Raw genomic sequence first — 20827 nt, forward strand, 5'->3', positions numbered from 1 at the left:
TCCAGGATTAGGTGGAAAAGAGCAAATACCATGGAGGAGAACTGAGGGAAGCAGCCGCGAGGGTTAAGACTCCAAACAATAGGAATTAATTAGAGCTCCCTCAGTGGAGCGTTGCTCTGCTGATTAAGGATTGGAGGATTATTGGATAAGCACATGAAATACTGTTTTTGTGTACAGAGGGGCCTCCTTCACTATCGCCTCTCTCCATATGTGTAAAGGCATGGATGCAAACCCGGTATTTCTTTTATTTATTTTTTGGAAGTTGGCCGGAACTGTGTGGTTAGCACCGTCGCCTCACAGCAAGAAGGCTGTGGGATTTGATCCCAAACCGAGTTTGCGTGTTTGTCCCGGTACGCCATCCTCCTCCTACAGTCTGAACTCATGCAGGTTTAGGTTTTATTAGGGTTGAAATTACCCATAGGCATAAAAGCTGTTAGTCTCTGTTATAGCCTGTCGACCTGTCCAAGGCGGACCGCGCCCTCACCCAGTTTCAGCTGGGATTGGCTCCAGCTCCCTCTGTGACCCTGATGGATAAGTTGCGTAGATAATGGATGGAAGTATCAGAAATGAATCTATGAATTTAAGGCTGTGATCCTGTTTCCATCCAAGTTTTCTTCATTTTTTTTCTCTTGAGTCAGTTTAAGGTTGGAGGAAAAAAACTCAAAGTACTTCAAAACTTCAAAGTATTTGATTGAAAATCTAGCTCCAATCAAGTTTTTGCAAAGCATGAATTGTTTCCAGGTTTCACAGCCTTTCCCTGTTTTCTATCCCTCTAATGTCGTTGACGGATAAATCGAAGTAAATGTTCCAGCTTCCTGTTCCGTTGAACTTGCTGCATCAAATGAAAACTGCTTGTTTACCTCGTTGTACACACATTTCACCAGAAGTTCGTTCATTCATTCCTCCTCTACCATTTCCGTGTCATGGGGAGTGCTGGAGCTAAACCCAGCTCAGCACTAAGAGAGCAAGCCAACCTCACACAGAAAGGCTCCAGGCCTGGGAACTGAACCCGTGACCTTCTTGTTGTGAGGCAACAGCGCTAACCGCTATGCCACCTGCACCAGAAGTTAAAATACTTAAATAATTGCATTTGCACTAACTGATCTACCTTCACATCAAAGCCTGCCGTCAAGACTAAGTCCTGCAGAAGTGAAATCAGTTGTGTAAATGATGTCACTTGAGGGAAGTTTAAAGCGAAACGAGCCCGAGGGTGCGGCATCAGAAAGAAGAAGCAGAAGTTTGCCAGAGCCATGTGAGCTGCTGCTCATCTCTGCTGCAGCCCAGCAGCTTGACACGACAATGGCCTCCTTTAACAAAACACATCCAAGTCTCCAATACCCCAACGGGACATTATTCTCTATTAACTGAACTCTCGGGAAAAAAAAAAAGAAGAAAAGAGATAGATTTCTGATAACTCACCTGCCGTGTCACGTTCCAGGTTTTCTTTTAATGTCATTTTAAGATAAAAGTCACAAGTTACGAAGCTGATTATCAGAAAATCTAATTTTGAATTGACAACACAACAGCATTCTGATACGAGAACAAAGTTGCTTTGCGGCTCTAGTGCAGATAAACTCAGCGTTCAAAGGATGAAGGAAGAGGAGCTGGAGAGTCGCCTGCGGGTCAAAAGATCAGAGAGAAAACGGCAACAAAAACACAGATGAAAAGAGACAGAAACTCAAGGCCAAGGTCTCGCTCTCACACACACACACACACACACACAACAGGTGTTGCTGAAGCTCTGTTGTTCTTCCCTCCAGGCAGACAAACTATGATGACAGGGGGGATAATTTGAGAGTCACAGTCAAGAAAAATGTGCAGCATCCATCATGAACGATAATATGGAGGATGGAAAGCAGCGGAATGAATGAAACCCCGAGCGGGAGGGATTTTTTTGTTTAAAAGCTGCAACTATTTGATCTTAAGTTTGTCTTTTTTGGGCTTGTGCACGGAAAGTGAAGTTAAACTTCCTTTATCGTTGAGAATCCAATCAAAGTTCAGTATTGAAGTTTTGAAAGATTCCATTAGTTTAATTTGGATTTATTTTTCAGCACTGCACTAACACACCTCGTGCACATGTTTTTTGTTTTTTTGCAGCACCTAAAGGGACTAAACTTCAACACACTCCACGCCCACCAAGTCTCTTGCAGAGGAGGAGGAGGAGGAAGGTGGTGGTGATTGAATGCAGCCTGGTGTCTGAACACAGTTAAACACTCCTCTGAGGCGCAGGACGCACGGAGGACCGAGCTGCCTACTTTTCACCTTCAACTCTCTTTTTCTTTCCCCAAGAAAAAAAAAAAAAAAACCTCAAAACAACTTGAGGCTTTCCTTCGTTTCTTATATGCGAGTCTTTGTCTCGGAGCTGAGGGATTTTCTTCTGGTCTGCCTGTCTGGAGGTGTCCTATGATGCGCACACACCGCAGGAGTGTGTGCTCCGCGCTTTGGCTCCACAATGGGCGGATTTGTGCGGGAATAAAGGAGGACGCAGCGTAAAAGGGACAGCCGGAGCCCCCCACCTCCCCTCGGTGTGACCAGTGAACCCCCCCCACCACCACCACCACCACCTCCTCAGTGCTCCGGAGTCCGGGATGGGGCCGACGTCTGCCCTGCTGCTCGCTGCTCTTCTGGGTGAGGAAACGTTTCCATGTTTTGTCGGGCTGTGTGTGTGTTGCGTTTGAGCGCAGGTGTGGATGGAAACAAAGACACTTCAAACTGAACAAACTGAACTTTAAAATGCATGTTTGTCAGGTAGTGTCTGTCTCAGTGTCTGTCTCAGCACACCTGTTGGCCATCATGGCTGCGTGTGTGTGTGTTACCAACATGAATAATCTTTTCTGGTGCCACCTTGATGTAAATGTTTGAAGGCTATAGATGGAAAGCAATAAAAAGCTGCCCCAGGGGCAACTGGGCAGATGAAAGCACTGGGAGACTTAAGAGCCACTTAAAACAGCCATTCCTGATGAAAACCCAGTTTGAGCAGCAGAGGATTATGGGACGGCAGTTGACCCAGTCCATCTGCTGCCAGTGACAGAAGGCAACGTTTGGCTGCGACTTCAAATGACGGGGTTGAGATACAACGATACAGAACAGTATTTGGACTTTCCACTTATCCTTAAGTGTGTTTAAGTGAATGCAACGTTCAATTAAGTGGTGTGTGTATTGCAGCATTTCATAGTGGCAATGGAAATGCACTGTCAGCTGAGATTAGGGTGTGCAGGAAATTCACAGGAGGGGGGAGAGAAAGAACCTCGTGGAGCCCTCGAACAAGGATGAAGCACCAAAGTTTGAAAAGGACACTGAGGGAAAAAAAAAAGAAATGGGCTCGAATGGAGCAGCAGCTGCTTCACCTTTTCACTGAGATGAATCTTCTGCTGGGCCCCAAAAAAGGTCTTTCGGTTTTATTCCATTCAGCTATTCAGAAATGTGTGCAAGTAGTCAAAATGTTTGCCTCGAGTAACTTTCTTCTGCGGGCAGTTTCTCTTAATGTTTGGTCAAAAGAGAAACGTTTTTTGTTTTTTGTTTTTTTTGTTTGTTTGTTTTTGGTTTTTTTTTATCCCAATTACAAGCAAGAGCATGACCTCCGATACCGATATTTGAAAGTTAAAATGGGAGGAAAAAGTTTCAAATGTGGTTATGAAGTAGCCTCGACTTGTAGCTGGATAGTTCGAAGTTACAGCTTTGCAAAAGTATCAGTACAACTCAATATGACATTGTGGTGAATTTAAACTCAACTAGGAATGATGGGTATGTTGCATGTACTGTCATTTTAACTGTGGGAAAACAAATATACATATTTGCATTGAGAGGAAAAATGCGTTATAATGACAAAGTAAATTTATACTCTGAATGTATTTTTGGCCATAAATGCTGTATATACATACTGTGTGTGTACATGTAATGAAGAAAGCATAAAAAAAGGATTGTGAAAGATCTACAGAGGCATCTTAGCAAAGTAATATAACTCTAACATGGTCCAATGTCGATATACAACATCACACAACCAAAGTAGCTGCTAATGTTTTTTTTTTTTTAATGCTTTTTTTACAACCTTGTTCTGAGTTCTGGTCGGTTTTCATGTTGGATAGCAGTTACCAGTATTTATCAGCTGTGAAAGTTGTCTGGAAATCAGCAGTTCGACAAAATGACAACCAGCGGCGTTCCAGCAAGGCTGGACAATCAGCGCTAAGACTGCAGAGGCATCAGTCAGAAAAGTAGTTTCATATCAGACGGGGGTGAAGTGGAAATGTCGTCAGCGTAATGTCGTGCAAATGCAGGAAAAGTTCAGACATACGAGCGGAGGGGAGAGACACGGGCCCTCTGTGTCGGCACTGTCTCCGTGAGGATTCATTCATTTGTAGGAGGAATTCCACGTATCTGAAGATATATTCTCTTTATTCTTGCAGTGCTGAGTGGAAAAAAACAAACAAACAAAAAAAAAAAAACCCCTCAGTCAATTTAGTGATGGTTTTCCATCGGATGGCGTTTTCCAATCGCTATGAAAATGCAGATTTTCATATTTCTGTTTATTTCCTGATGGACTTTAATGTCTTTTGTCCACTTAGAGATCCAAATATTGTCGAGCACAAAGCCTCAGATGCTTTAAAGCTCCAGACTCTCTGCTAAATGGACTGCTGGGGCGACTGAATGGACCCTGCTGGTACTAAATGGCCGTGAACATGTGAGTGTGTTGTGACTCAGGAAATGTTTTAAACGCATCATGAAGCTGGTCTGGTACTTCAGTCCAAACTGCAACACGAATCACAGATGGAGTTGACCAGATGTTAGTGTGCTGATGATCAGCTTCACAGTGCTGCTGACAAAAAAAACAACACAGTGTTGTATGCGTGCAGAATGTAAAATCCTAATCGGGATGCAGCTGTCAGCGACACGGAGAACAGGACTTGAAACCTCGTAGAGATGAAAATGAAATAAAAACACTCGAGCTGACTCGGATTTAAAACTTCACGTTTCCCTCCTCTGGATTTAGTTACCTGGAAGTGTCTTGTTATTGCTTCACCCTCTTCACGTCGTCCGTGGTGCCTGCCAAAGTCTGAGATAACACAAAGAACAGTCCTTTGTCTGGTCTCTGCTCGGGCACTTCTGGATTTTTTTATTTTTTTATTTTTTTTCCTCTCTTCCCATAAACGAAGTGGAGTCTCTCAGCTTGTCTGGGGTCCCAGTGCTGTTACCTCACCGGTGGGATGGAGCCAACTGGAAATGTTCTCTGTGGTTTAGGGCTCTGGGAGTTTTTGTGGGCGCTTTGATTCAGATAGAGCGCAGCAGTTTATGACCAGAGCTTTCTGATGGTTCTGATGATTGACCCTAATGAGGGAGGAGTTTAGATCTTCTTTATTTTATTTTTTTTTTTTTTTGTGTGTGCGTTTGAAGAAAGTTACCACTCACACATTCAACATCAAAATGTCTACACAAAGCGACACACAACGCTTCCTCTTAATAAGTCATTTTGCAAACAGGCTCCTTTTAATCATTTTCTCATTTATTTTCCTAAAAGTCTGTTTTCCATTTTGAGCCGGTTTTCATTTTTGGCTTTGATCTGATGTAACTCTTTCGTGTTTAAAAAAAAAAAAAAAAAAAAAGATTTGCAACTGTTTGAAACGGCTCTAAATAAAGCCCACGTTTCATCATAATTCTGATATTTTCTACCAAGCCACAGGTCGGTCTGAAACAAGTCTGACTGCGGATCAGCTCAATGACTTTGGCAGCGTTTAATGGTAAATCAAACAGGCCAACATCAGACATGGCACGGCTCTGTTTACCCACATCTGCCATTTAATATAAACACTACAGATAAACACACTTTTTTTTTTTTTTCATCGTCTTTTTAGTGAGAAGAAAGAGTTGGCAGTTTGAAAAGGTCCAAAATATTTCTTTAATTTCCTTTCCAGAATTCAAATCTTACTCAATTTAGCATTGAAACTGTTCCACAGTATCAATGTTGGCAGCATTTCTCAAATTACATAAAGTTCACCATCTTATCTCCTTCTCCTAAACGATTCATAAACTGGCAACCTTGTGTGTGTATGTGTGAGCTGAAAAAAAAAAAATAATAATAATAATATTCCCTAAAAGAAACAAGAAATCAAGACCAAACATCTCATATGTGATATATTTCTAAAAAAAATGAAATGAATGAAAAGATCTGCTTCATGCCCAGTCGCACATTTGGCTCTAAACATGTAAATATTGGCGCTCGTTTTGTGTGTTTTGTCCCGCCCCAGAATACACCTGCCGTTAAACCCCTTGGTGGTATTTGACCTGCGGAAACCCGAGCGAGGTTAAAACTGTGTTTGTATTTTCGCCTCTCAGCGGGTTTCCTTTTTAAATTCACACACACTGTTAGTTTCTGCTCTCCTCATTGTAAAAACAAGCGGTTGGCAGCCATTCAGGGTCTTTTGCTCCGTTGCAGGCTTACTACAGGTGCAAAAAAAAAAAAAAAAAGGGCCCCACACACGTATAACATGCAGCAAACTGCTGTGAAGCCTTTCCTTTGATTTTTAACGCGGCTCCAGCCAGCAGAGCTGCATTACTAATTCCACCAGCTGAGTCGGGGGATCAACTGTCCGGTGTTTCCACAGAGCAGAGCTGTGATGTGGTGAATTAAACACAAGCCTCGGCTGACAAGAGCTGACTCACTGGGGTGTAAAACAGCTGGATATATCTTTGTTCCTTGTGGAGCGTTTGTCTTCCTTTAATCAGATGTTTGCGTTCCTCCGTAAGACTTTATTAGTCTCGAATTAAAGCACAGGCAAACATTCCTCGGCGTTAAAATCATTTTTGAGAGGCGAGTCAGGTCTGACAGGAAGAATTCAATGAAAAGTCTTCCCATTTCAAGGCAGATTCTGATTATATTAGAGTATTACATGGAATAGATCCTCACTGGAATGTGAGCTTCAAGGCTTTCTTTGGCTCTGAGCTTTGAAAATGCTTTCATTTCCGACATCTTATCCTCCCTAAGCTTGGCTCATTGCTGAAGGTATTGTTATTTCATGTGGTGCATTGAGGGTATTCACAGACAGGATGAGAACTGAGTGTCTGAATTTCAGTGCTGCTTGTGTCCTTTTAACTTTGTGTGTAGCTTGATGTCAGTTTTTTTGGGGGGGGGCGGTTTTTATGCGAGAGCAGAAAGTTGTGTGTTAGTTGTTCAGCTTTGGTACACAAACGTTGCCTTTTCATCCCGTGATAAGCCAATGTGAAGGCCACTGATAAAACCCTGTCATCCTTTGGTGATAACGTGAGTTCAAACGATTGAACTAAAGCCTCAAAACACAACAAACAGACAGTTAACGGGTCATTTAAAACGTGAGAGCAAACTTGGTTCAGGAAAAAAAAAGGTGGGGGGGTAGTTAGCCTTTTGATTAGCCTTAAAGAGCTGTGCTGCTGTGAGCCAATCCCAGGCTCAGGCATCAGGCTATCACAGTATCAGGATGTCAAGATATAAAAGAAAACATTTTCATTTGTAAACCTCTTCAGGTGGAACCAATCGGTTTTATCTGTGAGGCCCATTTTCACCGTGTTTGTGGTTCAGTCATCTCGATTGTCTGGCTGTAAGGAATGGCCTGTCCTTCCTCCTCACCCCACCACACTGAGTGAAATCTTCTTGGCTGTTCTTCCCATCAGGCTGGGCTGAAGGCTCGTCCCTCCACTACGCAGACGGCCACTCCGGCCGTCTCTCCCTGGAGAAAACCTTCGGCCTTCGGGCGGTCAAAGACTCCAAATGCCAACACATGCTGAAGCACCTCCACAACGGCGCCCGGATCACTGTGCAGATGCCTCCCAATGTGGAGGGTCACTGGGTGTCCACCAGGTAAACGACGACACAGCTTCCTGTTTTCTGTGTATCCTGCAGGTATGAAGCCAGGACATCGATATTATCCATACTGGCCATTCTGGGCCAGCTTTTCTTTGCTTTTGTTTTTTTAGCAGAGGTTCATGGTTGTTTTTGTGGAGGGGGAGCCAGAGGTCAAAGGTCATGATGACTTCCCAAAACACCTTTTTTTTTGGTTATAACTCAAGAGACAAATGTGTAAGCCCGGCAACGGAAGCAGTATATTTACCACATGACCAAATTCACATCGTTTTGGGTTTTTGTTTTCTCAAAGCCATAACTTGTAAACACATTATTTTAACTGTTAACATTCTTCTAACTGGCCCAAAGTGGCAACAAAATGACTGACGTTTGTGATGCTACCACACAAACATAACAAATCTTTGACCCCAGGTGGAGTACAACAACACAGTTCAATTCAGTCTAAAATCGTGCCATGAATGCTCATTTACCCTTCTTCTGTTTTTGGTTGCAGCTGTGAGGTGAGACCAGGGCCGGAGTTCTTGACGCGATCCTACATTTTCTACCCCAACAACACCTTCCAGGCTCACCAGTTCTACTACGAGGACAACCACTGCACCAAACCCACCTACACTCTGGTGATCCGGGGTCGTCTGCGCCTACGACAGGCTTCCTGGATCATCCGCGGCGGCACGGAGGCGGAATACCACCTCCACCGTGTCCAGATGGTGTGTCACACGGCCACGGTGGCCAAAGAGCTCAGCCAGCGGCTCAACCACAGCTGCCGGGGAGCCGTGAAGGGCCCCTGGGAGCCCAGCGTGATCTACGAGCTGTGGAGCGAGGAGGGCGGCTACGACTGCTCCAGGCAGCTCAACTTTGCCATGCACGAGCTGCAGCTGCTGAGGGTGGAAAAGCAGTACCTGCACCACAACCTGGATCACCTGGTGGAGGAGCTGTTTCTGGGAGATATCCACACAGAGCCGTCACAGAGGCTGTACTACAAGCCCTCCAGCTACCAGACCGCCCTGCAAAATGCCAAGGTCAGTCCACTACGTGAGAAGGAAAAGGGCCCCCAGGTCCTTTCTGCTGCTGATTCATTTCCCTCAAAACGTACAAAACGTTTGCAAAGCTCATGTTTCAAATTCATTTCTGCTCTGATTTGGAGCACGATTTCGTCAATAACTAAGCAGCAACAATATCGGGAAGTCTTCTGCATCCCCACGAGAGCCCGTTAATTTGAGTCACCGTTCTGCTGCTGTTTTTGAAACCATCTTTGGAGTTCGTGTTTCTCCAGCAGGTCCTAAAAATCCCTTGTTTTATGGTCTATTTTCCTCGAGATGCGAATTTTTTTATTATTATTATTTTTTTTAAATGTCGAGTTATGTTGAAGAATCTGAGCTAGTAAAAAGTGTCTCATTGACACAAATAAAAACTGTTCTTTTTACGCCAAGTGGAGTCGCCCCCTGATGGTCATGATATGAAATGCAGCTTTTTTTCGATCATGGCTTCACTTCTCGGAGCTGCTACGTCCTCCTTCATATCCAGTCTGTGGTTGGGGCTTGTTTGCAACGGGGACGGCCTCTAAGGTCAATGTCTTATTTATTATTTATACTGCCAATAATGATGATCAAGGCATCCGTTAATCAGCCACATACCCAAATCTGGTTTGGCGCAGGGAGGTTTGCAAAGAGACAGAACCACCAAAAAGGGCTTTAGCTGAAATTTTAAAAAAAATTTTATGGCCGTTATCTTTAAATGCAGTCTACTCCAGGCAGTGAGGACGCCTGAGGAAGACAGCATATGACAGTGAGACTCCTCATTTTGTTTCAGAGTGGCAGATTTAAAAAAAAAAGAAAAAGCAACAAAGTCCTAAGACGTGCAGACAGCTGCAAAGTTAATTTATTGTAACTTTCTGCAATTGAGAACTTGATCTGTTACACCAAATGGATAAAAATGCATAAAATTTTAATTACTCTTGGATCACAATGTGATTAAGAATCTGTGGATATTTGAATTATGCACTTAAACCCCGTACACACCAAACATTTTCCATCGGAGAAAGCAGAAACTTTGTTCATGCTCATTTCATCCTCCTACCCCCCCCCCCCCCCCCCCCCTCCTCTCTCTCTCTAGTGTGCTTTTTGGATGTAATTTCTCTATTTACACTGCTGAACAGCAGTTTCCCTGCTGGATGAAACTCTAGAGTGGTGTTTTCACTGTCACCCTCCAAAGAGATTACAATGAAATCCCGGTCAGGGCTGCTGTCTAAATAAACATCCATTTGTATGCGGATGACGGGGCTTGGTGTTGCTGATCAGAATGTAAACGGAGTGTGAAGTGAGGGGTTTGTGATCTGACAAGCTCTCCCGCGGCGGTATAATGACCAGAGCTGCTCTCTTTAATCCCCCCCCCGGCCCACGGAGGAACAGCGTGAAACCCGGCTCTATCTCTGGAAGAGATCAACATGTGGTATTCCCAGAGTTTGGAATCATGCGGCCATGTGAATTATTCCGGTGAGAACATACCAGGTCTGAGCTCAGGCGTGCCTGAGGCTCGACTCATACTGCGGCATGAGGAAGAGGAGGCGTGATTCACAGTATCTGCAGCTGCTTTTCCGGAAGTAATCACAAATACTTTTACTCAAGTACTTTAGCCTCCCTGAGTATTTCCGTTTGATGCTCCTGCGTACTTCACTAACCTCGCTGCGTTTCATAACTCGTTTGTCGCGCCGAGATTTTGAGATGCACGTGTGAGATTTCTGCCAGCAGCCCGCTCCACTGGAGCTGCAGGAAATTCTGCTTAAAAATGACTTCTGCACAAAAACTGCTGCATCGGAGCAGCGTCCTCCTTACTGAGGATCATCAAAAGAACATGGTGTTAACATTTAACTACGCTAATGAACTCCTTACAGTTAATGGGGCCATCGTTGCTGGAAAAAGATGCTACAGATGATTTAAAAATTCAAATAAAATGATCGTAATAGATCTTTTAAATGCTAGATCACAACAGACATGAGTGAGTATTCTGGTTGAGCTTCTGAAACACTGGCCGGTATTACAATACATTTTCAGCTGTATAAATGTGGAGTATTTTTATAGCTTTTGGTCTCAGCCTGTCATCAACTGAAAACGGACGGCAAATTAGGTTTGAAAATCTATATTTTTTTTCTCATGAATATTAGGGAAAACTATCTCACTCCTTCCTACACACAGCGTGCTCTCCATCACTTGAGGTTGTAATTGGTTTCTTTTCAGGGATTTTCTTTTTATTGCCGTGTAGTAGAGCCAATCCATTAATCTTAAATTCTGTACCCGGAGCTGGTCCCAGGCCAGGACGTTTGCTGGTGCCAGTAATTTGTGGTTATTGGGCAGACCTCAGCAGTGATGCAAGAGCAAGGAAGGAGACTTTGTTTTGTAAGCTTTTCAGTTTTGTTTTGTTTTGGGTTATTTTTGTTGGTTTTTTTTGCCGCCTGGTTCACGACCACATCACTGAAGCAGCGTAATCACCACTTGATAACGACCTCGTTAGAAAGGGAGCTGTTTTTATGTTGGGAAAGCATTTCAGCGGTTCTCCTGTTTTTTGCTTGTATCCATTATGTAGAAACTCATTTGCAACGATGCACCGTAATGTGCTCGGAGTCTGGTTCAAATTACGTTGTCTGAAACACACATAAAATATATGCAACGAAGCCAATCGGTCAAAAATAAGACTCTTATTATGATAGAGAGATAAAAGAATTTCCCTGTGGATAAAATAATCTCTTACAGCAGCATGGACAAATAATACAAATAAATTAAAAGGAAGAACAAAAGAATGGCTTACAATGAGTACTAAATATAGAAATATGAATAGAATTCAGATGCAGGTTAATCTAAACATGGCTCTGCTTGCTGTCACCAGCAGGTTTCTAAATAAGCATGTTAAAGAGTGGCGTGGTTTCTTTTCCTCGTAAAATGTTGGCTCCTGGACTGTCAGCAGTAATCCCCAACATGTCCAAATGAAAGATGGCTGCCAAACAAAGTGAATTCACTTCTAATGCGCCTTGATCTTCTGCGGTTGGGATTGCAGCTCATTTGTACGTCGCTTCGGACAAACGCTTTTGCCAATGTAGTAAAAAATGAAATGAATGAAGGTAATTTATGTGAAGCTAAGGCAGTAATAACCTCCATCGTGTCCTTGTTTCTCTTTGCAAAAGGGTAAAAAAAAACAAAAAAAAAAAAACAACTGTCCAACAACTTGTAGCAACTCGAGCTATCCCAGCTATCATTTCCTGTTATTTATGAAGTGTGTGTGAAGATTTTGCTGTCATTGCTTGTTCATTTATAATCCTGAAAGTTAGTTCAAACAACGTTTTCCCAGCCAAAACGCAGCAACGAATGTGGTGTGGGGTTGAGACGATGAATCGATTGATTCAGTAAACTACAAAACTGACATCATCTGGGTTTGTGTGGTTGCTTAAAAGGTAAAAATTCTCCATCACAACCCAACAACAGATGATTTACCTGAAAGAACAGCCGAAAATTATCACTAGTCGCCAAGTTTCCTCAGATATTTTACATCATTTTCAGTTACTTCAGTTTAACTCTTACTTTTTTTGGGGGGAGGGGGGATTGGCAGGGTAAAAAAAAATAAAATAAAAAATCAAAGCTGGAGCTGAGATGATGCAAGTAGATTGCAACCACAATGGCCATAAGTCGAAGCAGGAGGTTTTATAACCAAGGCAAACACACCCCGTCTGAAAATTCAAGATATAATTATAAATTTTTGGGGAAATTCGCTTATGGGCTTCCTTAGTGAGAGTTACACGAGAAGATGAAACCGCACTCAAGTGTTTGTTAAATTTGAAGAGAGAGAAAATGTATACCTAATTATGGGTTGTTGTTTTTTTTTCTTCTGCGACTGGCTGCCTCAAAATGACGACGAGATAACAGGAAGTCACAATAATAGACGTTCAAAACTGCTCATTTTCTTTATCTGATAACATTTTTTACCAATTAAACAGACACATTAATTAGTGATGACCTCAGACGCTCGTGCCAATAGAAAGAGCTGCTGGTTTGTTTTCCTTGAGTTCTGCCTCTCAGGCCACATAACGCACAGCCTGTCCGACCTTTAGCGCTGGAGCTCGTTCAGGCAACTCAGGGCCGAAAATGTGTTCGGATACAAAATTACATACATTTGTATAATTTATTCACTATTAATATTGTCTAGACACTTAAATTAAACATCTGTCAAGGATGAAATACTGCAGAGCAGAGCTCTCTGTGGACATAAATACAACAAAGTGTCAGGAATTTGTACGGGGAATTAAATGATTAAAAAAGAGAAACCACACAGTCTGAAGGATATTTCTGTTATTTTAGAGCCAGTCTTTATCATGAATTAGATACGTTTTCATTTCTACTTTCCTACAAACAAGATGTAAACTTTAGAAGAGATTCAGAGTGCAGTTGTGGCATTGATTACTTGATACGGATGAAAACAGACTGACATGCGAGAAATTTATGGGCCATAAATAAGTTATTGGTTGTTGATCCAACTGTTCCACAGCTCGAGGTCTAGTGACTCATTTCTTCAATAATGAAAAGCTCAGCATTCATTTGTTCAGAGAGTCTTTGTGTGCTTAGAGGAAACCCTGCAGGTTTGAGGATATGCAGACTAAACCAGCACTGTGTACATTAAGGATAATGTGAAATTAACATGGTAGCCCACTGAGAATTATTTTAATCCCCCCCACCCGCCAAAAGAGCAAAGAAATCTGTGCTCAACTGAGGTGTTGGGTGTTTCGTCACATGCTGGTGACATTGGAAAGAGGAAAAGCAGATTTGTTCATTGTGCTAGAAGAAGGCTAAACGAAATGCTTCTACTTGTGTGTAGGAGTTGTTTAGTGAGAGAAAATTGGATATTAGCGCGGTTTAAAAAAAAAAAAAAAAAAATGGATGATGCACAAACACGGAGCTGTTCGCATATGAGAGAGCCTGGAAGACATCTCATTGTGTTAGCCACCTCCACCCTACTACAACACACACACACACACACACACACACACACACACACACACACACACATGTGTACTACTTGTGTCCTCAGATGATCACCATTCATTGAAGAAAAACATGTTCTTTGTTGGACTATGTTTCATGTTGGCTCAGACAGACTGTCTCTGTTTTATGGGCCCGGAGTTCCTGCAGATCTCCGTCACGATTACAGGAACTCTTGCCTGTCTAAAAAGTTCAGGTCACCGAAAACTGAAACATCATGTGAATTTCACAGGAATCAGGCCGTTTTCAAGGGACGTAGAAATCAGTTCCTGCAGCAATGGACATAAATTAAGTCCTGAAAGTTCATGGAAACTATTAATGTGTGTCCCAGCTTTTGGTTACGACTCTGAAACCCTCTGTCTGTCCGGAAGGCAGAGATGGAAGACAGTGTTACTACGCTCTGCACTGCAGAGCTCCACGTTGTTCTGACAATAACATGAAATAACATGAAAAAGGCGACAGAAGTGAGGGAGCTGGTCCGACAACATTTGATTTCTTTCGCAGAAAGAAAATCTCGACTGTGTTTGGCTCCTTCGAGTTAAAACCTCCAATTGTTAAGTTGCTCAATTCAATTTTACTATTCTATGGTTTAGTTTTAGGAAAGAACTGTGACTTTAAACTTAGATGTGAATTTAAACACGTCTACTGTATGTATGTATTTATTTATTTATTTATTTATTAATTAATTATTAAACTCCTAACTCTCATAGACCGTCACAGCCTTTCCCATTAACCTCTCACTGCACTGGGATTATCTCATATGCAGGATGTAGTGATACAGTCACAGTTTCTTCTTCTTCTTCTTTATGCTCCATAAATCTCCTGCAGGCTGAATGTTGTCTGGGAAAAAGAGTGATTGGGTCACTGAGGTTAGGTCTTAAATTTTGACCACCCTCAAATAACAAAAGCTCCACGGCCTCCCTGGAGTTCGGTCTGGAGTTTGGTGGATTACACTATGAGGGCTTCCAGCCCTGAATCCACCAGGACCTCAAGTTCGCTCTGCAGCCAGAGACGCCACAGCTGTCACTGTCTGTGGAGACCGTGACCACATGCAGCTCCGGGGCGCCGCTAAACCAAAAACGATCTGAACTCAAGAGTGATTATTGGGCATCAATGGATTAGCAAAATCCTCACTTGTCAATAACGCAGCAATTTTAAAAGGAATCGCAGTGTTTGAAACCTCGCCTTGGTGTTTCCTGTGTCATGGCTTTTTGTTGGACCCGACGTCTGTCTTTTCCTGTAAAATGATGTGATCGCTGAGAAAATGCTGGAACCTTGTCCGGCTTCCAACGGCGGTTCAGACTGAGGGAAACAGATTTTCCTCTTTCACCTCTGAACTGACGCCAGCCGTCTTTTTATGCGAATTTCACGACACAATATAGAGATGATGGATTTAAAAAAAAATAAAAAAATAAAAAATTCAGTGCTGACAGATGTCTTCCAACATGGCAGATCTTAGCAGGAAGATGTTGAACGGCAACTCCAGGCTGTAAAATGTTTACAAACTCACAGTTCAACAGGTTGTTGACTCAAGTTTAATGCTGCACTTCAGTTTGACAGGTTCATTGTGTTTCTGCTGAAATCAGCGCAGCTTGATGTCACTTTCAGCTCACGCATGTTTCAGTGACTTCACCACAAGAGGGTGCAAAAGCTGGAAATGTTCAAATCGGACAGGCGGCACCTTTAATGTAATGTTAAAAAAAAAAAATGACCATAAGGAGCCAAAGTCTCCCACATCAACATCTGTAACATTTAAATATTAAATCAAAGCTCAATGCTGCTAATGTCAATTTATTGATGTCTGTTTTTATTCAGAAATTTGAATTTCTAGTTGACCTTTTGCATGTTTTGTCTTTTTTAAAGAGCCATTTTTTCTATTATATTATTTAATAAACCATTTAGTGTTTTGTTTGTTTTTTCTTTTGCCGTGTTTCCTGACAGCTGATTTAAATTTTTGACGGGTAACTTCTGTAAATTGCTAGAAGCTGTACCTCACCATCGGGGAAACCTTCTCCTCTCTTTGCCTCCAGAACCACGACCACGGCTGCATCGCCTGTCGCATCATCTACCGCTCTGATGAGTTCCACCCCCCCATCCTGCCGCCGCGGGCCGACCTGACGGTTGGCTTGTACGGTCAGTGGGTGAGCCAGCGCTGCGAGGTCCGGCCCGAGGTCCTCTTCCTCACCCGCCACTTCATCTTCCACGACAACAACCACACCTGGGAGGGCCACTACTACCATTACTCCGACCCCGTCTGCAAACACCCAACCTTCACCATCTACGCCCGCGGACGCTACAGCCGGGGCCTTCACTCCACCCGGGTCATGGGCGGGACGGACTTCGTCTTCAAAGGTAGCAGGCTGATCATTTTTATTCACAACTTGAATTCTAAAAATCTCTTTCTGGAACACCCCTCCCTCTTTAATACATTTAGTTAATTTAAGTTAGTGCAGGATTAAGTAAACAAGGTGTCACACGTTCGTTTGTGAGCTCCCTTTTTTTTTTTTTTTTTTTTTACCATATTTACTGCGCAGGTTTACTGCCACAAGTTCCTTTTTACAAATAAATTGAACAGCATGACACATTAAGAAACTGACAGCTCATTTGAGTTAAGTTCAGATGACTATTGGTGATGACTAATGATATTGGAGGCTGTTTGTTCATATCAAGTTACGCTATAAAGACACTTTCTTTTATCCTGGTGTATATTTCTGATAGCATTGTTTTAATTAACACTAAAAAGAAGTGAAAGGATCAGTCAGACAATCACATGGGTTTTAAATAAATCCTGGAGACACTGAGAAGTCTGACCTTTCATTTCCTGACACCACAGATTAAAGTCTGGCCTCATTTTATAGATGACAGAAACAAAACCCCGTCAGTGTTACTCGAAAGTCTGGGCGAGTTTCAGAGAGGATCCTAAACATGATCCCTGAGGGACCAGTGGTACTTACATGAGGGCCGTTGTTTCAGGGCCTTGTTCAGGTTTAGTGTCACTCTGCAGCGATACATCCCTCGCAGCCAACACATCTTCTTGTGTCCTCCTCGCTCTAGTCAACCACATGAGGGTGACGCCCATGGACTTGGCCACCACCTCCCTCCTGAACGTCTTCAATGGTAACGAGTGCGGAGCCCAGGGGTCCTGGCAGGTCGGGGTGGAGCAGGACGTCACCGTAACGAACGGCTGCGTGGCGCTGGGCATCCGGCTCCCGCACACAGAGTACGAACTCTTCCGCATGGAGCAGGACGCCCACGGCCGCTACCTGCTCTACAACGGCCAGCGTCCCAGCGACGGCTCCAGTCCGGACCGCCCGGACAAGCGAGCCACGTCCTACCAGATGCCGCTGGTCCAGTGCTCGGCGAGCAGCCAGCCGTCCAACCATGGCCAAGGGGACGACAGCTACAGGCCTCTGCTGCACCACAACGACTGCACGGGATGGCACAGGGGCAGCGAGAAACACGTCACTGTGGCTTTGGCTGCGTTCGCCATGTCCGTGCTGCTTTTCTGGCAAAGCTAGACAGGCAGTTTGAGCTTTTCTTTTTTTTTTTCTCATAAAGACACCAAACAAGAGTGTGGATTACAACAGCAGACAGAGAGACTGCTTTTTTAAAACATATGTTCACGTTTAACTTTCCCTCTTTGAGGAGGAGAAGGATGAAAACTGGTGCCCCCGATCCTCTGAACTCCGCCCCAGTTGCCAAAGACTCCAACACTGCTGCACCACAGAAACTGCACTTTACAGTGGAACCAAAGACAAACTGGCCCGAGTTTCCACAAATATACAAAGATGTCTATATATCCTCACAGCCCTGTGATGTTTTATAAAGCGTATTTACCTACAAAATTCAAGTTTGATGCGGGGAAACATTTTCTCTATTGAACTCTCGGACAAAGAGCTCCTTGTCTTGAGGAGATATGCCTGTGAGTCGCTGTTTACAGTAAAAAGAAATCACCCGACTTATATTACAGCAAGTTTTTTTTTTTTTTTTTTAATATAGCTTGAAATCTGCAGCAGTTTCCGTCATCTACTGGGTGACAAACTGTTATTTGGGATACAATAAAACTCCTTCATCTCCTGCTCATAGCTGCATTTTCACTGGCTTGACATTTGACCTTGAAATTGAGCTATTTTTTTTGACTGGGATTTGGAAACTACCTGGAAAATTAAGTTAAATATATTCGTTTCCGAAATAACTGCTGTAAAATTAGCAAAATAATTAAAGCAACTTAAGACATTCCATCTTCAATTAGAACTGGAAAATAAAGTATCTGTCAGTTTGGTAAACGGGTGTAAAATTACATGAAATAATAATTTGATCCATAAGTATTGCTTTGATAAATAAGTCAAATTTTTTATTCCACAAGGGGAAGAATATAAAATCTGATCTTATAACATGTTCTCTCAATAATTTCACCAGAACTGTTGAACACCTGCCACTGTTTCTGTCATTAATAATGTCCTCCATTTGCTCGAGATCTAAATTTGAATTTACAGTTTTGTTTTGTTTTTTTAGTGTTAAAGGTCATTTGACACAATAATTGAGTCTATGACCCACTAATGAAATTATATAGGAATGCTGGTTTGACTCATGCAAAAGTCACAAGCCACTCACACAAAGACGTTGTTAAAAATGTCACCAAATATTATGAAAACGAATCCCAACAATTTCCAAATTCTCCTGAGATCTTGCGCACAATAAGTAAAGGATTGAATGTGTGAAATTTGGTCAGCAGGTATAATTAAATATGTTCAGACACTTTTGAGCTGTTCAGATGTGCAGCTGTCTGAATCCCAGAGGAATCAGTGAAAGGAAATGAAAACAGACTTTGTGCTCTTTGCTCCTCCAGGTGTTTTTTTTTTTTTTTTATTCAACATACCTCCATTGGGAATAAGGTCATCAGGTTGTGGTTATTAGACAACAGCCATTGGTTCCCAGTGCTGAATCTCTTGTCTGAAGATGTCGTCGCGTTACCTGCGTGGTAAGTCGCTCACAAACGCTTTCTGTAGCGTCGGTTTGTTCAGTGTACGCAGACTAAAGAACCTGAACTAGGCTCCAAGAAATGTCTTTGTAACTGGATACCCGTAGAAGATTAAAAATGTTATAATTTCCATTATTGATCTATTGTTTACATTCCTCCTCGTCTTACAGCCACAGTAGCTTTTGTGTTGCACATACGGAACATCAACCAGGAAAAATATTTTTGTTAATCCCTTCATAAGATTTAATGTTTTCTTTAGAGCATCTAAAACTGTTTTTTTTTTTTTTTTTTTTTTTATGGATTTAGGGAGTTGATGTAAGAGGGAGTTACACATGAAAGCTGCCAAGAACAACCATCTCTGCACTGAAGGCGAAATGTGGCTTTAGACTGGAGGCTCTTTTAGATGTCATCAGCATGGTGTTGTGTTGAGCTCAGGCGTTAATTTACTTTTTGGACATATGCGTTCTCTCAAGCAGTTACTTGAGTTTCAGAAGTCTCACTTTTATTCGCTGACACCTAGCTGTTGTGATTAGTTTATATTTTAACAAACCCAAACGGGCTTAGGCGCGTCTTTAAAAACAAAAGAATCACACACGCAAGCGAAAATAAATGAGTAAATGAAAATTCCATTTTGAAACGACAAAGCACAAGTGGTGATAGTTGGGGGACAGGGACTGAGTATTTCTGATACACAATGGTAGCACATGGCTTTTGAAATCCCTGTCAAGTCTGATAATGAAACTTATTTTCCTTATTTGCTGCAGCTGTGAGTCCTGAACCTTATTAGACACATCAATGGTAAGTCCCAGAAGCACCAAGACAAACATGCATACCGACAGTTTCTGGTGGGATCAAACTGCTAAAGACAAAATCTCTGAGTCTTATTTAGTTGAATAAGAAGTGTTAGAAGAATGACGATGCGTTATTCTGTTCGTTCATTGAAATGTTGGTCTGTAGAATATGGTTTATAATATTTAGCAGCTCTGTAGCATAGATAGAATTAGCTTAAAAATGCAGGTTGACTTTATCAAAGTCACATGCTCCTGTGGTTTGGATATCAGATACACAACTGGCCATACTGCAAATTTGATGACAACTTTTTGCATCTAGTTCTTATTACATGTAAGTTCAATGTTACTGATAAAGCTGAACGGCCTAAAAAAAATTCTAATTGAATAGAAACATCTATTTCTTATTTAGTTATTTACTTTTAATTAGACAGATGCCTTAAAACGTGGGAATTAAATTGGAGATAATCGAGTATATTAAGTGAAATTTATATGTATTTATACCTGACACTAATGACATAGAGTTTTCCCACTCTTTACTGCCAAGTAAGTTCATCTCGTGGTCTTTTCCCGGCCCCTTCCTCCAGGAGACGCCATCAATCATCTCACTTTTTGCCTAAATGAAATGATTGCAGGCTTCACTTTTGGGGAAAAGCAAGCATCTTGTAAAAAAGTTTCTGATTTTTACTCATCAGGCTGAAATGAGTTAAGTACAGACCCAAACGACCGCAACAGATTTTGTCATCCAAAACACCACAATGTACCAAAAAGTGTATGAAATTACTTTGGAAGAAGCTCAACTATCCAGAGTAACAGTTTCAGTGCAAAATGGAATCATTAAAACGTGCAATAAAAATTCCTTTCCTTCCTAACTATATTGAATTAACTAGCAATGAGATGAGGTCCAAACTTCGACCTTGATTCATCTGGTCCAAAAAAAAATTAAAAAAATAAAAAACTCCAAACAAAAAAACCTCAAACTTGATCCAGTAACAGAAAATTTACTTTTTAAGTTTATGAAAAAAGAAGAAGAAAGTCTGAGGTTTAGTCTTTTTTCCCTTTTAAACTTTGTGACTCTTGGCATCTTATAACAGAAATAACCAAATAGTCATAACTAAAAAGTATTTAAAACACATGGTCAGCTCAGACTGTAGAGTAAGAAAAAAAAAAAACACAATACTGATGGGAAACGTGGCACAAAAAATCCTAG

At 42.1% G+C, this 20827-nt stretch overlaps 1 protein-coding gene across 2 annotated transcripts; it reads left to right on the top strand.

The window, feature by feature from the left end:
- Positions 1–2223: 2223 nt before the first annotated feature.
- Positions 2224–20821, top strand: LOC115057268 (protein APCDD1). Of its 2 annotated transcripts, XR_003841921.1 has the most exons (6): positions 2224–2628; positions 7639–7825; positions 8322–8847; positions 15879–16200; positions 16903–18829; positions 19594–20821. XR_003841921.1 is itself a non-coding variant. In XM_029524264.1 (5 exons), the coding sequence occupies exons 1-5, from the start codon at positions 2589–2591 to the stop codon at positions 17364–17366; spliced, it is 1539 nt and encodes a 512-aa protein (XP_029380124.1). In that variant the 5' UTR covers positions 2224–2588; the 3' UTR covers positions 17367–18955. The 2 variants fall into 2 exon arrangements, 1 of the variants encoding a protein (XP_029380124.1); XM_029524264.1 differs by lacking the exon at positions 19594–20821 and having other exon boundaries at positions 16903–18955.
- The last annotated feature ends 6 nt before the right edge of the window (positions 20822–20827 follow it).

The sequence above is a fragment of the Echeneis naucrates genome, chromosome 17 (genome assembly GCF_900963305.1).
Source record: "Echeneis naucrates chromosome 17, fEcheNa1.1, whole genome shotgun sequence".
In the NCBI taxonomy this organism is placed as follows: domain Eukaryota; kingdom Metazoa; phylum Chordata; class Actinopteri; order Carangiformes; family Echeneidae; genus Echeneis; species Echeneis naucrates.